The sequence below is a fragment of the Accipiter gentilis genome, chromosome 2 (assembly GCF_929443795.1).
Source record: "Accipiter gentilis chromosome 2, bAccGen1.1, whole genome shotgun sequence".
NCBI lineage: Eukaryota > Metazoa > Chordata > Aves > Accipitriformes > Accipitridae > Astur > Astur gentilis.
The window spans coordinates 10,775,096-10,789,159 of record NC_064881.1 but is presented as its reverse complement, the minus strand read 5'-3'; the positions used below and the strand labels follow the sequence as shown (position 1 = coordinate 10,789,159).

The window sequence follows — 14,064 nt, the reverse complement described above, 5'->3', positions numbered from 1 at the left end:
TTCTGATTAAAAAGGTTTCATCAGACAAATTTTACCTTTAAATGAGTCACCACTGGCAGTGGTAGAAGATATGGCTGCATGAAGGAAGCTTGTGCCTGCAGTCCAACCAGGGTGGCTCTGTCACACTTTCAGCACAGGGGAAGAATTCCCTGTTTCACCACAACTGTTTTAAGACTCTCAAGCAAAGTTGCAATTCCCTATCTTTAACCATTAAATGGTTGACTAATCATTAGCAATAGCTAATGGGAAGAAAGAAAAAGGGACCCTTTCCGCCAGTGTCTCATCTTTTCCTAAGGAAGAGGTCCAAGAAAGATGGAAAAACTTGCCCCTGGACATACCTGTCTCTTTTCCATTTACAACAGGGTGTCTAGATGATTCACTTACACTATGGGTTTACTTTTATATTACTCAAGGTAGGAAGTCTCAATCTGGGTTTATACAACTGTCTCCTATAGTTATACAACACCTAACATATCTAGCCCTAAATTCCCAAGTGGTATCTGAGCTTTGTGGTGATTGCATCACAATAAAATGCAGTACAAAATTGTAGTGATTACAATATCAGGAAGACACAGAGCAGTGTTAATTACAGCATTCTACATGCTTAGATCTATGATGTTGTTATTTATCTCTGTAGTCTTTGAATGTTTTCTACCTTATTCAGGCAACACACAGAACTAGATGACCAAGTGCTCCTCCAGAAGCCACCTCTTTTACCTCTTCCCCTACTTGACTTTAGTAATTGCTGGCAATAGCAAGGACTAGTCTTATACTCATCTCTATATACACAATGTGTCAATATGCAGTGTTGCATATTGAGCATGAGAGGAAATTTTTTGTTGCTTCTATTAGTAAGTTGCAATTTCAGGAGCTTTTTGTCATTCCAAGAAGAGGAGTTTGTACTCTTTTTCTGTGGTCAGACAGGGTAAGGCAGAACAGTGAGCTTTCCTTCCCTCCTCCTTCTTCTTCTTCTTCTTCTTCTTCTTCTTCTTCTTCTTCTTCTTCTTCTTCTTCTTCTTGTACAGCTGAGCAACACTTGCCCCTTCCTGTGAGCAGAAGCTGCTCTGAGAGCAGCCTGGAAAGAGAAGTTGGCTCTCTCCCCAAACTGCACACCCCCCTGAAGTCAGAGGCCGCTATTTGTGTACTTCCCAGGTAGCAAAGGCTTTGGTAACTCATGCTGAAGGTCTCCATCAGGGACAACCTCCTAAAGATCCTCCAGCGGCTCCCAGTCTAGTGGTCTCAGTGCAGACCTGCGCCTTAGTGGCCTAGTCAAAATATGATTAAGGCAATATGTTGAGTGATCTACAAAACCCTAGTGAAAATTTCTCCTACTGTGCTACTTTTAGGCATATTTCTTCCCCCCTCCTTCTCTCCCCCATGATGCAGATGTTGTAATATTTCTGAGGTGTGGGGGGAAGGGAGGATATGTAATAGTAATGCTGTTGATGACCTAAACAATGCATTAATGCTTTTAACTGTGAATTGGGGTCATAGTTCTCTGTAAGAGTGAAAAGATCAAGAAGATTTAAAGCTAAACTTTTTTTTAAATAAAACTAGATTTAGAGTGTATAGGTTATGGTTTAGAGGCCTCTTATTTAAATTCTACTTACTATGTTTAAGCTGAGATGCAGGGATACTATTACTGAGGCTACTCTTAAGTCTGCCTAAGAGTTGGACATTAACTGATATAAATCGAAAAGCTGGGTTTAGATTCAGATAAATTTAAATAAAAGCGTGCATTTATAGTTATCCTTTAAAAGCACCACATGGTTATGTTGCAGCTTCACCATGTCCATATCTAAACATGTCTGTTTCCTGTTGCATGTCAGGGAGCTGAGATAGAAGTGGATGAAAATGGCACTCTGGATTTGAGCATGAAAAAGAACCGAAGCCAAGACAAAGTTATGCCTCTCACTTCTTCCAGCACAGCACTTCCCACTCCTTCCTCTTCTCCTTTCAAAACAAGCAGCATCCTGGTAAATGCAGCCTTCTACCAGGCTCTTTGTGAACAGGAAGGCTGGGATACACCAATCAACTACAGCAAGACCCATGGAAGGAAAGAAGAAGAAAAAGAGGTAGTTTTTCACTTCCTGAGTGACTTTTTCCCTTGGATGAGTGGCCGTCTGATGGTCTTTGGGACAACCAGTCCAATGCAGTTTAAAGGGAATCAATTTCCACAGGTAGAGGTTTGTGAATGTTGGACTGGTTTTAACGCCCTCTCAGATGCGGCATAAAAAAAGTCACTAGTCACTTTGAAAAATCTTGCTCTCAGAGCCTACTTGTGAATGCCTATAAGTCTCAGATAAGGAAATCAAAGGTGTCCACCACTAGAGACTGCTTTTTAAATTTTGTTCTGTCCTGGTTTCAGCTGGGATAGAGTTGACTGTCTTCCTAGTAGCTGGTACAGTGTTTTGAGTTCAGTATGTGAAGAATGTTGATAACACACGGATGTTTTCAGTTGTTGCTCAGTAGTTTTTAGACTAAAGTGAAGGATTTTTCAGCTTCTCATGCCCAGCCAGCGAGAAAGCTGGAGGGGCACAAGAAGCTGGCACAGGACACAGCCAGGGCAGCTGACCCAAACTGGCCAACGGTGTATTCCATACCATGGGATGTCCCATTTAGTTTAGGAACTGGGAAGTGGGGGGGTAGGGAATCACCACTCGGGGACTAGCTGGGTGTCAATCGGTAGGTGGTGAGCAATTGCACTGCACAGCATTTGTACATTCCAATCCTTTCATTATTGCTCTTGTCATTTTATTAGTGTTATCATTATCATTATTAGTTTCTTCTTTTCTGTTCTATTAAACCGTTCTTATCTCAACCCACAGGTTTTGCTTCTTTTCCCGATTTTCTCCCCCATCCCACTGGGTGGGGGGGAGTGAGTGAGTGGCTGCGTGGTGGTTAGTTGCTGGCTGGGGTTAAACCACAACAGTCCCTAATGTCTCAGTCCTATAGCACATACATACACCCAAATGACCTAGGGATCACCTGGGGAAAAAAAGAAACAACAAAAACCACCACCACCACCACCAACAACAACAACAAAAAACCCACAAAAAAAAACCACAAAAAAACCCCACCAAAATCAAAGCAAGGTAATTTTTCATGCTGAAACAAAAAGTAATTTTTCCACACCAGCTCTTTAGGATTCTAGTTAACTCATTATCTAAGCATTTAAACACATGCTTAGATTCTTGCCTGCAATAGTCTATCTGTGGAAAACTTTTTATTTTACATTTAACGTACTTCAAGAAGTCTCTGCCAGTGAGTCTTAGATCTCACAAGTGAGTCCAGTAGTCCAGAAGTCAGTCTGAGAGCACAAATTCATAAATATAAAATTGTTAGGAATTCCTGAAGGTTTTAGTTACAATAAGTAGCACATGAGGATATGTACATAATTTCCACCAATTGTGATATTTTTTATCCCATAAGGAAACAGCATAGAAAAAGTAGAGAATTATATAGAGGTGTCTTCCCTTTTCAACCTGTCCTGGGAATGTAAGAGCCCAAACCCGAAAATGCAGTTGCAGGAACAAAGATGAGCAATTAAAATTTCAGCAAATATTTTTATTTAGTAACTTTCCCACTTTTATGGCTAATCTCCTAGACTGCCACTTCCAAGCTGATAATTGTCTTGGGTTTGGTTTTGTTTCTGTTTTGCTCTTTCGTGTCGGTTTATCCTATCTTGGCAAGATGGCGGCGTAGTGTCCTTTCTTTGTCTTTCTTTCCTATTCTTCTATTTTGTTGTTAAGTTTGGTTTTATTTTTTTGTCTCAAGCCTGGCTGTCAGAATATGGATTGCTTGCATTTTTCTTAAATCAGGAAGGGACCATCAGCACCTTTAAAGGCTAATTAGATAAAACCTTGATAATTAAGATAGACAAGCCTGAGTGATGGCTTTCTGAAGCAGAATAAAAGATGTCCCAATTTGGAGTTTTTATTCAGCTTCAAATACAATTACTCCCTATTTGGTGTTATATATGGAATAATAGAAATTGAACATTATATTTATTAAGAAATTATCTTTTGTTCAGATATCAAAACTGGCTCTTCAAGAAGACACAGACAGGGGTAAATCTACTTAGGGCTGACGTTAGGGGATCCAGGCCTCCAATTCCAAAAATACCTGGACATAAAAGATAATTCAGCCACGTGAAGAAAAAAAATCCGTCAGCACTGAGTAAAGACCTGTCATAATGAGACCACTGAGAGAGTTTGCACCGTGGTGGATCATTTCTTGGAGGCTGGGTTGTCTTGAAGAACACTTTGCGGTCATCTCTGTGGGGCTGATGATGCTCCTTACCTCAGCAATGAGACCGTGATCCCTGTATCAGGGTTTTTGGAGTGGGTTTGACACGAGGCGGTAGGCTGGGGGCTCGGGCTCTTCCCCATTCATGCCGCATAACGAGCAAGCACATCCAGCTTCGAGAGAACCGCCTTGCTGCAGGGGATCAATCGGTGTCGCAGACTTGGCAGGGGGCCTGTCCTGCTGCTCCTCCTCCCTGCTGCCACCGAAGCTCAGCAACAGCTATGGCAGGAGCACCTCCGCGTCCCCCCAGTCCCGGCTCCGCTTTTGGAAGGGCGCGATGAGTGGCTGGCTATTTCCCTCTCCCTTACCGCCCCAGGGAGCTGGAAGCATCAGCAGACTACCCGACAGGACGTAAAGGTCTGCGCTCGGGCACTCTTGACCCTTGCGCTCGGTGCTTTGCCGCCGTGCAGCTTGTCCCTAACCAAGGATCTGTCCCCAGACCTCTGCTGTGAGCTTTTGCAATCCCAGAGAGCGTTGACACGTTCAGTGATCTCAGGGCCAGAGGCTCTGTTTTGCAACTCGAAGACTGGCAGTTATTCTCATGCAAAGAAAATGACTGATTATATCTATTTCTAATTCATTGTTATCTGGTTCATATGCACAACAGTTGCTTAATTTTGGTGGTAATTTCCAGAAAATATTGTCTCTCTCTCTCTCAGCGAAATAGCCTGTCCAGATGCCCCCTTAAAAAAAAAAATCTGAATTTGGAAAAAGCTCAAAATCTCTCCAAAAGGAAAACGCTGAGAAATAACTAGAGCTGTCAGTTAGTTCAACTGTCAGTTCTCCAAAGATTTCAGGGCTTAAAAATGTTAAAAGTGCCAGATGCTATTATCTGTTATTCATGTTACCATTATGTTCTGGTCTTTGCTGAAATCAATATAAACTTCCATCTGTACATTAATGGAGTTTCATTGCTTGCTTGCTTTCTGTAGTGTGCATGCGTGAATACACACATGCTCTTTGCAGAAAATAGTAGTGTTTGGATTGATTGGGCTGGTTCTGATTTTCCTTTTAGTCTGGAATTCTTCAGAATTTTAATAGCATTCAGTTATAAATCCATTCAAATGAGAAAGGAAAAATTATACATACGGTTGGACTTGATTAGCTGTGATGATCATCACATAACAGACCAAAAAGCAGGAAGTGCTAAAGGTATTTTCCCAAAGGATTATTTCTCCATCTAAAGCTAAATCTCTGGAGAAGCACACGAGCCAAGGCACGATGCTCTATGCTCAGTCCTAAGTGCAGAGGACCAAAAAATATTTGGTCTTTAGGTCTGACCTTCTTGTTTCAGACAGATGCAGCCGCTTTTGGGCCACATGTACTGATGTAAGGTCCTAGAAAGGCAGAGTTCTGGTATTCCTTTCCCTGCATTCCCTTTGCACCGCCTCCCTTTTGCAGCTTCTACCCACCTGAAGATTTCAAGCTGCTTGAATAATACCAAGTGTTCCACAGGGTGCTAAGACAATGCTGAAGAAATCACCTCTTTAAAGGTCTATATGTCTCCCTCATTCCTGGGATGTTAACTCGGAAACAAACTGTGCTCCTACTTGGGTCCTTATTAGATTTTTTCTTTTTCGAAAGAGCAGTTACTATGACATTATAGGTGTTTGTGTATGTATGTGTGTGTATAGCTATTAGTTTAAAAATATTACAAATCTTAACAAGGCAATTAAGGAAATTCACAGTTAAGATTTGAAAAAATGAATTATTTCAAAGATAGAAAACAAAAATACTGCAATTTTAAAGCCTCTGGTATCAGTTATGCTGGTGGCTATAGATGTACTCATGTCAACTTTCAACTTGTAATCTTATTTTTGCTAAATGATTCAGTGAAACATCGTTAAATGAAGTTGTAAACTGTAACACTGTAGTATTTTGTAAAGCCTTGATATACACAATTCTCGATCAGTCCTCTCTGTGCAGCAGGTATCAGACAGTGACGTGATGAATAACTCACATACACAAGTTTCTGGTCCCTCACCAGCAAAAGATCACGAGATATCTTTCATTTGAGATAAAGAAGACAAGCTATATATATGAAAATATTAATAAACCCTGCAGTATGAACAGTTACAGATACTCTTGTTTGCTGCAGGTGCATCCTGAGGTACATCACACAGTTCAGGATCCCAGGGAGTTGCAGGGTGGGCTTTCTACCACCCTCCGCTCCACGTTCCTCTCAGCTGGACCTTTGACAAGAAGTGAAAGAGGCTGATGTGTGTCTGGTCTTGATGCATAGTTAGGATCCAGCCAAGGCATGCACCTATTTTTTAGAAAAAAAGCCTTGGTTCAGTGATACAGATGTAGCCTATCGGAGTCAGCTGATGAGAAGAAACTGATAAGCCAGTCTTCTTCAACCTCCATTACATTAAGTGGAAACCGCTTCACCTGTGTTTTTTGAAGTTATTTTGACATTTGATGCCTTCCAGCTGGCAACAGAGGGTCACCATTTTGTTGTTTCTTTTGGAAGCTTTTGATTTTACAGTGACTTACTACTGGTGATCATCCCTGTAAGAGTTGCAGTCACGTATATAAAAGAAAGGCGTGTTAGAACTTATGGACAGAGAGAGTCAGGAACTCAAATCCCCATTCTGCAGATTGCAGTGGCAAAAAACACCCCTATATGCCGCTGGAACCAAGATTTAACTCAATGAGGGAAAACAGCCTTTGAGGTTTCTTGAATCTTGAACAAAGCTGGCATTCATTTTTCCACTTTTGGTTTTTAGGATTTTAGTTTCCATGTTTGGAGGACTTTCAACTATTTATTATTTCTGTATTAACATTTTAACAATATTTATCATGTCTTTAATTTTCTCTATCACTCCTTATCTGAAGTTTTCCTTCAGAAGCCTGAAATACGTCAAGTTTTTTTTATTTAAAATAATTACTTGATAATTACTATGAAAGTGTTTAGAAAAGCTGAATATATGTGTTTTTGCCTTCTATATTTGTAGCAGATGAGCTTATTCCCAAACAAACTAACCCCACAAATGTGGTCGCAAAAACCAGTAGTAATTGATATAGCAAGAATATGGCATGGTTTCTATATGTATGTGTAGTGTGAGTTTCAGTAGGCAGTAGGTAGCCAGTACCAGAAAGCAGAAGGAAGTCATATTGAGGATCCAGTCTCCAAACAGGCAAAGATGAGCTGCCAGAATTGAGGACCATATGGAAGCTTTATCAGAAGAAACACCCCCGCAGAGCTTACAAGTCCCGTTAGGCAGAATCTCCATTTTCAGTCCAGATTCTCCTCAGCCCTCAGCTCTGTGTTAACAGCTCTGCAGACATCCTTGTCCCTCTGTCCTGGCACATTCATAAGCTGCACAAGCCCAGAGCATCTATGGCACCAGCCCCATGAGTTTAGCAGGATCTGGGAGCTTCTCCCCTCCACCACAGGCAGCAGTTTCTGCTCCTACAGAGACTAATCTCTGGGTGATACCTACTTGAGTATTGGAATGGAGTCCCCAAACCAACATCAAATCCCAGAAGGGATTAAAAGAGATTTGATAATTCATGCTATGGGCTTTGGAGAATTCTTGAATGATACAATATCCACAGAGCATCCCTCCAGAAAGGAAATACTTACCCTTCATAAAAATAATAATAATTGAAGGCATTAATTTTTAAAGTATAAGTATAAACCAATCTATTTTGAAGTGATCAAAGAAGATTCTTCAGAAAACAAAAATGTAATTTCCTTCCAGGACTCCAGATTTCCAAAATGCCTTCCCAAGGGAGTGAATACTCATGGTCCATACCATCCATCAAACAGCACTGTAGCAGTGATGATTTTAATCTACAACTAGTAGAAATAAAGAATTACCCTTAGCAGCCTGCTACTAAGAAAATTTCAAAGCGGTTTTGTTCTTACAATTTTTAGTTTAACAAGACCCTGCTCTTTGGATGAGATAACAAATCATTCCATTCTACAGACCTAAAAAGCTTTGCATTTACCTGTCTTTATGTGCAATAGTTTTTTTTAATTTATGATTGTACTTTTGTAATTCACAGTACAGTGGTACTCACTTCAACTGCATACAAAGCTCAGTGATGCAATTGCACAGAAAAAAAAAAAGAACAAACTTGCTGAAGTCTTGTTTGGCCCTATATATTCAACAGCTGCTTTTATTTTCTCTGTGTATTTTTCTTTGTCCTTTACCACCATTTTATAAATCTAACCTAAATTTTCCCTATGTACAGCTTAAAACAGCATCCACCTTCAGAAATACTCTCACAAAGATACAGTTCAACATTTTTAAAAGTCTACCCATGAGACCCTCAGATTGTACTAAACTTTCTTCATCTCTCTCCATCTTTTCTTAAGAATTTTTTTTTTGGTAATGTTTTCCAAGAGATTCTCTTCTTGCCACAGCAAGTTATTTGTTGAATATATGGGAGGCCCTGTAGAAAGAAACCTTTTGTCACATTCTCATCTGATATTTCAGAAAGATCCAGTGAGCTCCCCAGAAAACATGGAGGAAAAGAAGTATCCAGGAGATGTCTCCATACCAAGCCCTAAACCCAAGCTCCATTCAAGAGATCTCAAAAAGGAACTCATCACGTAAGTCACAAAAAATGCCACGTTTTCCTCTGCCCTGCTGAAAAGCGACTAGGCCATTGTTCTGAGTGCTGGTTCGGAGTAGATTTGCAGGAGCTGGGCAGGGCAACTTGCATGACAGTTCACTGTGGGTAGTTAGTTCCCTGTTGTGTCTATGCAACCGGGTAGACGTGAGGTCTGGAGCTGAAACAAGGCAGGGTAGGCCTGGGAATCCAGACAGATTCACGGCTAACGTTATACTGGGTATCGCTCCTTATTCCTCAGATAGATAGGTAACAAATAGGCAACAGCTCCTTCTACAAAACACACAAGTTTTGTAGCGTGTTACAGATTGGCTGTGCTAATGCTTACATAATTAAATAAACTTTATTTGGACAATCTTTGTTATAGATCCACTGTTGAGAGTTTGTGGAGAAGTGCGGGAGATTTCTCAGATAGGAAACACGCAAAGTTCATAAAAAGATAAAACACAAGACAGGAGCTGCCCCAGGTTTTTCCAACCTGTATGAAAACTATGTTTAAGTAAGTCCTTCATCTGCTTCCTTCAAAGCAGAGTTAGTTATTCTGTCCTACCGAAAATCCAGTGGATGCACAAATTCACACTCTGGGACCATGGGCTAATACTCTTTCATCCCATGTACAGAGACTCACTTGCTCTGTCTTAAGCTCCAAAACTTTAGAGTCTAAAACTGCAAAGAAAACAGGATAATTCTGTTAAATCTTTCTGTATGCAACAGCTTGTTTCAGTTTAGAATCCTTTCAGTAAAATTGTCCTAACCAGCTCATAACACTAGTCACATTTTAAAATCTCATCTAGACTCTTAACCAAGATTCACATCAACACCATTTTGGTATCAATAAAGTGTTTTCACTGTAATAGTCAACTAGGACTTTGCAGTTATACCACTTTTCTTTCTGTCCCAAACCAGAGTAGGTCTCTCTAGCCAAGTGCACTCCATATCGCTTAGTGATGATAGCCCATAATGTATCACTGCAGGCTCACCCATAAATAAATGAGTCGCATCCCATCACCTTGTGTCCTGCTCCCCAGACTCAGTGGCACTGAATCAGTTAGATCCGCCTCTGTCTCTAGAAATTACATTTCCCTGGGGCAAGCTGCTGTGAAGAGCGATTCTTTCCCCTCATGCTGTGCAGTCTGCATGTTGTCTGCTCTCCACATTATATCTGCAGTTGTAGTTCATGACCTAAATTGCTACAGGTCAGGTTTGTTTTGCCTCTTCTAAAACAAATGCATACCAAAATCGCTGAGAATTTATTTGCTGAAGACTAATGGCTTTTCTTTTGTAATATTTATTCCTTCGTGATAGAGACCTGCTTTGAGATGTCTGTAAAATACTTTTCTACCCTCCTAAATAATAATTCCCAGGGTATTTACAAGGGCGATGATCAGCTTACTGTAGTTTTACTGTATTATTTTCAAACAGTGAGTAGAAACAAGCATCTAAAATGTAGCTGTCCAGAAAATTAAATAATAGTTTTAATTTCTCAGAAGAATCTTTATGTAATATAGGGAACAGACTGCATTTCCATGATCCCATTGAGCTGAGAACTTGTACAGAACAATTCAATACAGGTGGCTCCATCATGAGGAAGTTTTTAAAATGACATAAGCACTTGCAGAAAAAAAAAAATCTGGCATGGTTAGCTCAGTTGCAGTGAGCTAATCTGTAAGTACCACCTCCTAGCATGTGCCTTCTATTTTTCCATGTTAATTCTCTTGCCCATAACTGCATTACTCAAGTTGAAATGAGCTGTGAAAATGAGGCTGATGTCTTCCTAAGGCTTCTCTACCGATTTGAAAAAGTTCCTAGCACTCTGCCAGCTCAGAGAAAATGGCCAGATGAGGATCTCGGGTACCCCTTACTCATTACTATGGAGCATCAGCTAAAAGTTTTTGTACAGTTTCTGCACGCCTTTCTTCTCCATGGGCCCAGTGAAAGAAGACACAGCCCTTTATAAGGTGACTCTGAAGGACTGGTGTTAGTGTTGTAAAATACTGTAGAAAGGAATACTTAATTCACCTCCCCCTCCCCCTCCATGTACAAATTGCATTTCTTGATAACTTTGCCCTCTTGCAGAGAACTACATCCCAATTTGATAAATGAGCTCAGTGCTATAACTGAAGAAGGGTTGAGGAAAAACAGAAACTGTAACATCTTCTCCAGGTCAAACATACCTCCATCTCTTGGCATAAAGGGACATATTTGTTGTGCTAAATGCATACCACCTTTGTATCACTTCTCAGTTCAGCTGAGGAACATCTTGGGAAAATTTTGTGCTCATTCTGAACTTCAGCTGTGTGAGCTTGATGTACTTTCTGTTCTGCAAGCAACTGTAACACATAATTTTTCATTTATGTCAGCAAATAAAGATTGGATTTCTTTCTAAAGAAGGTGCCTTATTTCAGTCAGAAGTCAAGGGAATTATTTTGAGTATTACTGTCCTCTGGCCTGTGTTATAGAGGAGGTCGGATCAGAAACTTCATCACTAACATTTATGAATTGCTGTCAAAATTTGGTACTGGTAACTAAACTGTCCTTTGGAGAACCTAAGATGTAACCAAAAAATCTACACAAAGCATGGTGGTTTCATGTTATATAGATTAAAAAAAAATAAGGTTTTGACTCATTTGCATGGTGGAAATAGGAAAACTTTTTTTCCATCTATGCTTCCAGTAGTAATTGAAAACTAGAGGTGTCATGTAAGTTCTGCTAGTTTTCTGTAGGGTCATGATAGTGTTGAGATGTGTAATGATGAATGTGATTGCCCTAAGGATCATTACCCAATTCACTGCAGGGTAGAGTGAGCTATGTGGCGTATTATACATACTCTAATTTCTCATTGCATCTTCTTCACATAGCTGTCCAACTCCAGGATGTGATGGCAGCGGTCATGTAACAGGAAACTATGCCTCACACCGCAGGTAAGAAACAACAGGAAGCCTAAAGCAGGAAATAAGAGCTACTTTTAGCTATTGTCATCTTTGTACATTTTTATACTAACCATGGTTAAGTATTCAACAGTAATTTGGAGAGAATAATCCGTATGGAAATGTGGCTGGTTTTCCTGTTTTTGTTATATTTTGTGAAGGTCTGGACTCAATAGACTGATGAGGTTAAGCAGCATATGCTTATTACTGTAGCTGCATGTCTTAGCTGAGACCTGTAGCTATCTCTGTGAATGATTTTGAAATTCATAGGTCTGCTAACATAATCTGAGGATGCTAAATATTTTCCTCAGAATAGCCTACTGTCAACAGCCAGTACCTGGTGGTGGAAATGATCGCTTCCTGCCTTTCCTTTCGGGAGCAGGATGGAAGCAGTTTCTGCCTTTTTCCCAGCCATGTGGACCAGATGTTCTACCTGACCTTCATGTAGGCAACATAAAGGAAGGATTCTATGCACCACTTCCTCCCCATGCAAAGCTTTACAGGGGGCTTAGAAACCTTTGGCCCTGACTGTATGTCTTTCCAGTAATTTAAGCACCGCAGCCTGGTATTGGCTGCTTCTCCTTTGCCAAGAGCAATATATGAGGATCTCTTTTTTCCCATTTTAAGTCATAGATTGTCTGGAGGTTGCTGTTTTAAAAAAATATGTTCTGGTTTCGTAAAACTTTTTACATGGTGTTTTTTTCAGTGTTTCTGGGTGCCCCTTAGCTGACAAGACATTAAAATCCCTTATGGCTGCTAACTCTCAGGAGCTTAAGTAAGTATTGATAATAGCACAAATGTTATTGTTATTTATCTTTGATCAGCATGTTCCCTACATCAATGAAGTTGTCCATTTGAATTGCTCTATGTCAAACCTTTGTCCAAAATTTGAAGTGAATTGGTTTGAAAGCTTTTGAGTGAAATAGAGTTTACTTTTCTCCATTTGTCTTTCTTCATTTTTGTACCCCTTCATTTTCATGAATTAACCAGAACCTGGGGGGGGGGGGGGGGGGGGGCAGGAATTGTAAAGGCTAGGACAGAGGCTGCTCTCACAGTATTACTGAATCAGTAAGAAATAGAAAATATCTAACATGTAAGACAGATCTGGCAAATAATTCAGTCTGATCCAGTTAGAATAAATTAGAATTATTTAGTTAGAAATAAATCTAGTTAGAATAAATCTAAAAATGACACCAGAACCCCTGCAAATTATTTTTTTTATCATTCACTACCATATACTATGAGTTTCATGTCACTGAAGCAGACATCAAGTCATATGATTTTGTGCTGGCATAATTCTCACCATGAAATGTCACTTACAAAAGGACCGTGCAGGCTCTGCTATATAGACAGATGTATAGGGACATGTGAATATTTCAAAAATCTGTAGTCAAGAGAGGTACTGGCAACCAGTCATCTAGTTATTGAATTGGCTTTGTCAATAAGGATGTGTGGAAGAGGAAAGGATAATTAGAGTTCTTTCATAGCTTTCCCTCTGCAACTTGTAAATTGGATCCCATAATAGATGGCTTGGAAAAACTAATGAATGCATGTAAAAAGGGGAGAATCCTGTGACTGTCCTTTCTGTCCTTTAGGTTCATCCCTAGTCCAGATAGAAGAAAATAAAGTCTGATCATGGCACTATTACACTGTTCTAGTGGTGTTAATAGTAGGAGTGACTACATTTAAGCTTGATTCGGTGTTTAGGCACAAGTTAGCTTCTTCAGATCAAATATTAGTGGTCTCATCTTTTAGTTGGACAACTTGAATTATAAACAAAATGCTGAATCGATGGTAGCTATGGAGTTGAACCTGCTGGAGGTGCAGAAAAATGGCAAAGAAAGGCCATTTATATCAGCAACTGTTCAAAAGCAGTTCCCAAAGTCAGTAGGTAAACTGATACACTGGTACAATGCTTCAGTTTTTCCATCTTGGAGCCTCAGAGGTATAAAATTTAGTTTTAGTTTGTTTTAAAAAGAGCAGCACAAGAAGCAAGGAACCGACTTGCGAAAATGCTGACAAATTTGAAATCATTTGCTGAGTCATACATATTTGTCCCTGCTTTTGTTGGCTTTCTGCCATACATAGACAGTCACACAAATATTTTGAATAGTTGCTCCTCATGCAGCGCCCCCCCCCCCCCCCCCCCCCCCCATTCATGTGTGAATAAGGAAATTTGCATACCAATATGGTTATTTTTCCACTAAAGCTTCTAGAGTTTTGGTCATGCCATAAGGAAAGAGGA

At 40.1% G+C, this 14,064-nt stretch overlaps 1 protein-coding gene across 4 annotated transcripts in view; it reads left to right on the top strand.

Annotated features, from left to right (window-relative positions):
- ST18 (ST18 C2H2C-type zinc finger transcription factor) overlaps window positions 1–14,064 on the top strand; it is a 102,644-nt gene that overhangs the window by 75,781 nt on the left and 12,799 nt on the right. For all 4 annotated transcript variants that reach the window (XM_049818686.1, XM_049818705.1, XM_049818696.1 and 1 more), the window contains 4 exons: window positions 1,830–2,075; window positions 8,757–8,872; window positions 11,751–11,813; window positions 12,526–12,594. In XM_049818686.1, coding sequence (XP_049674643.1) covers window positions 1,830–2,075; window positions 8,757–8,872; window positions 11,751–11,813; window positions 12,526–12,594 — 494 coding nt within the window. The remainder of the gene's footprint in view (window positions 1–1,829; window positions 2,076–8,756; window positions 8,873–11,750; window positions 11,814–12,525; window positions 12,595–14,064) is intronic.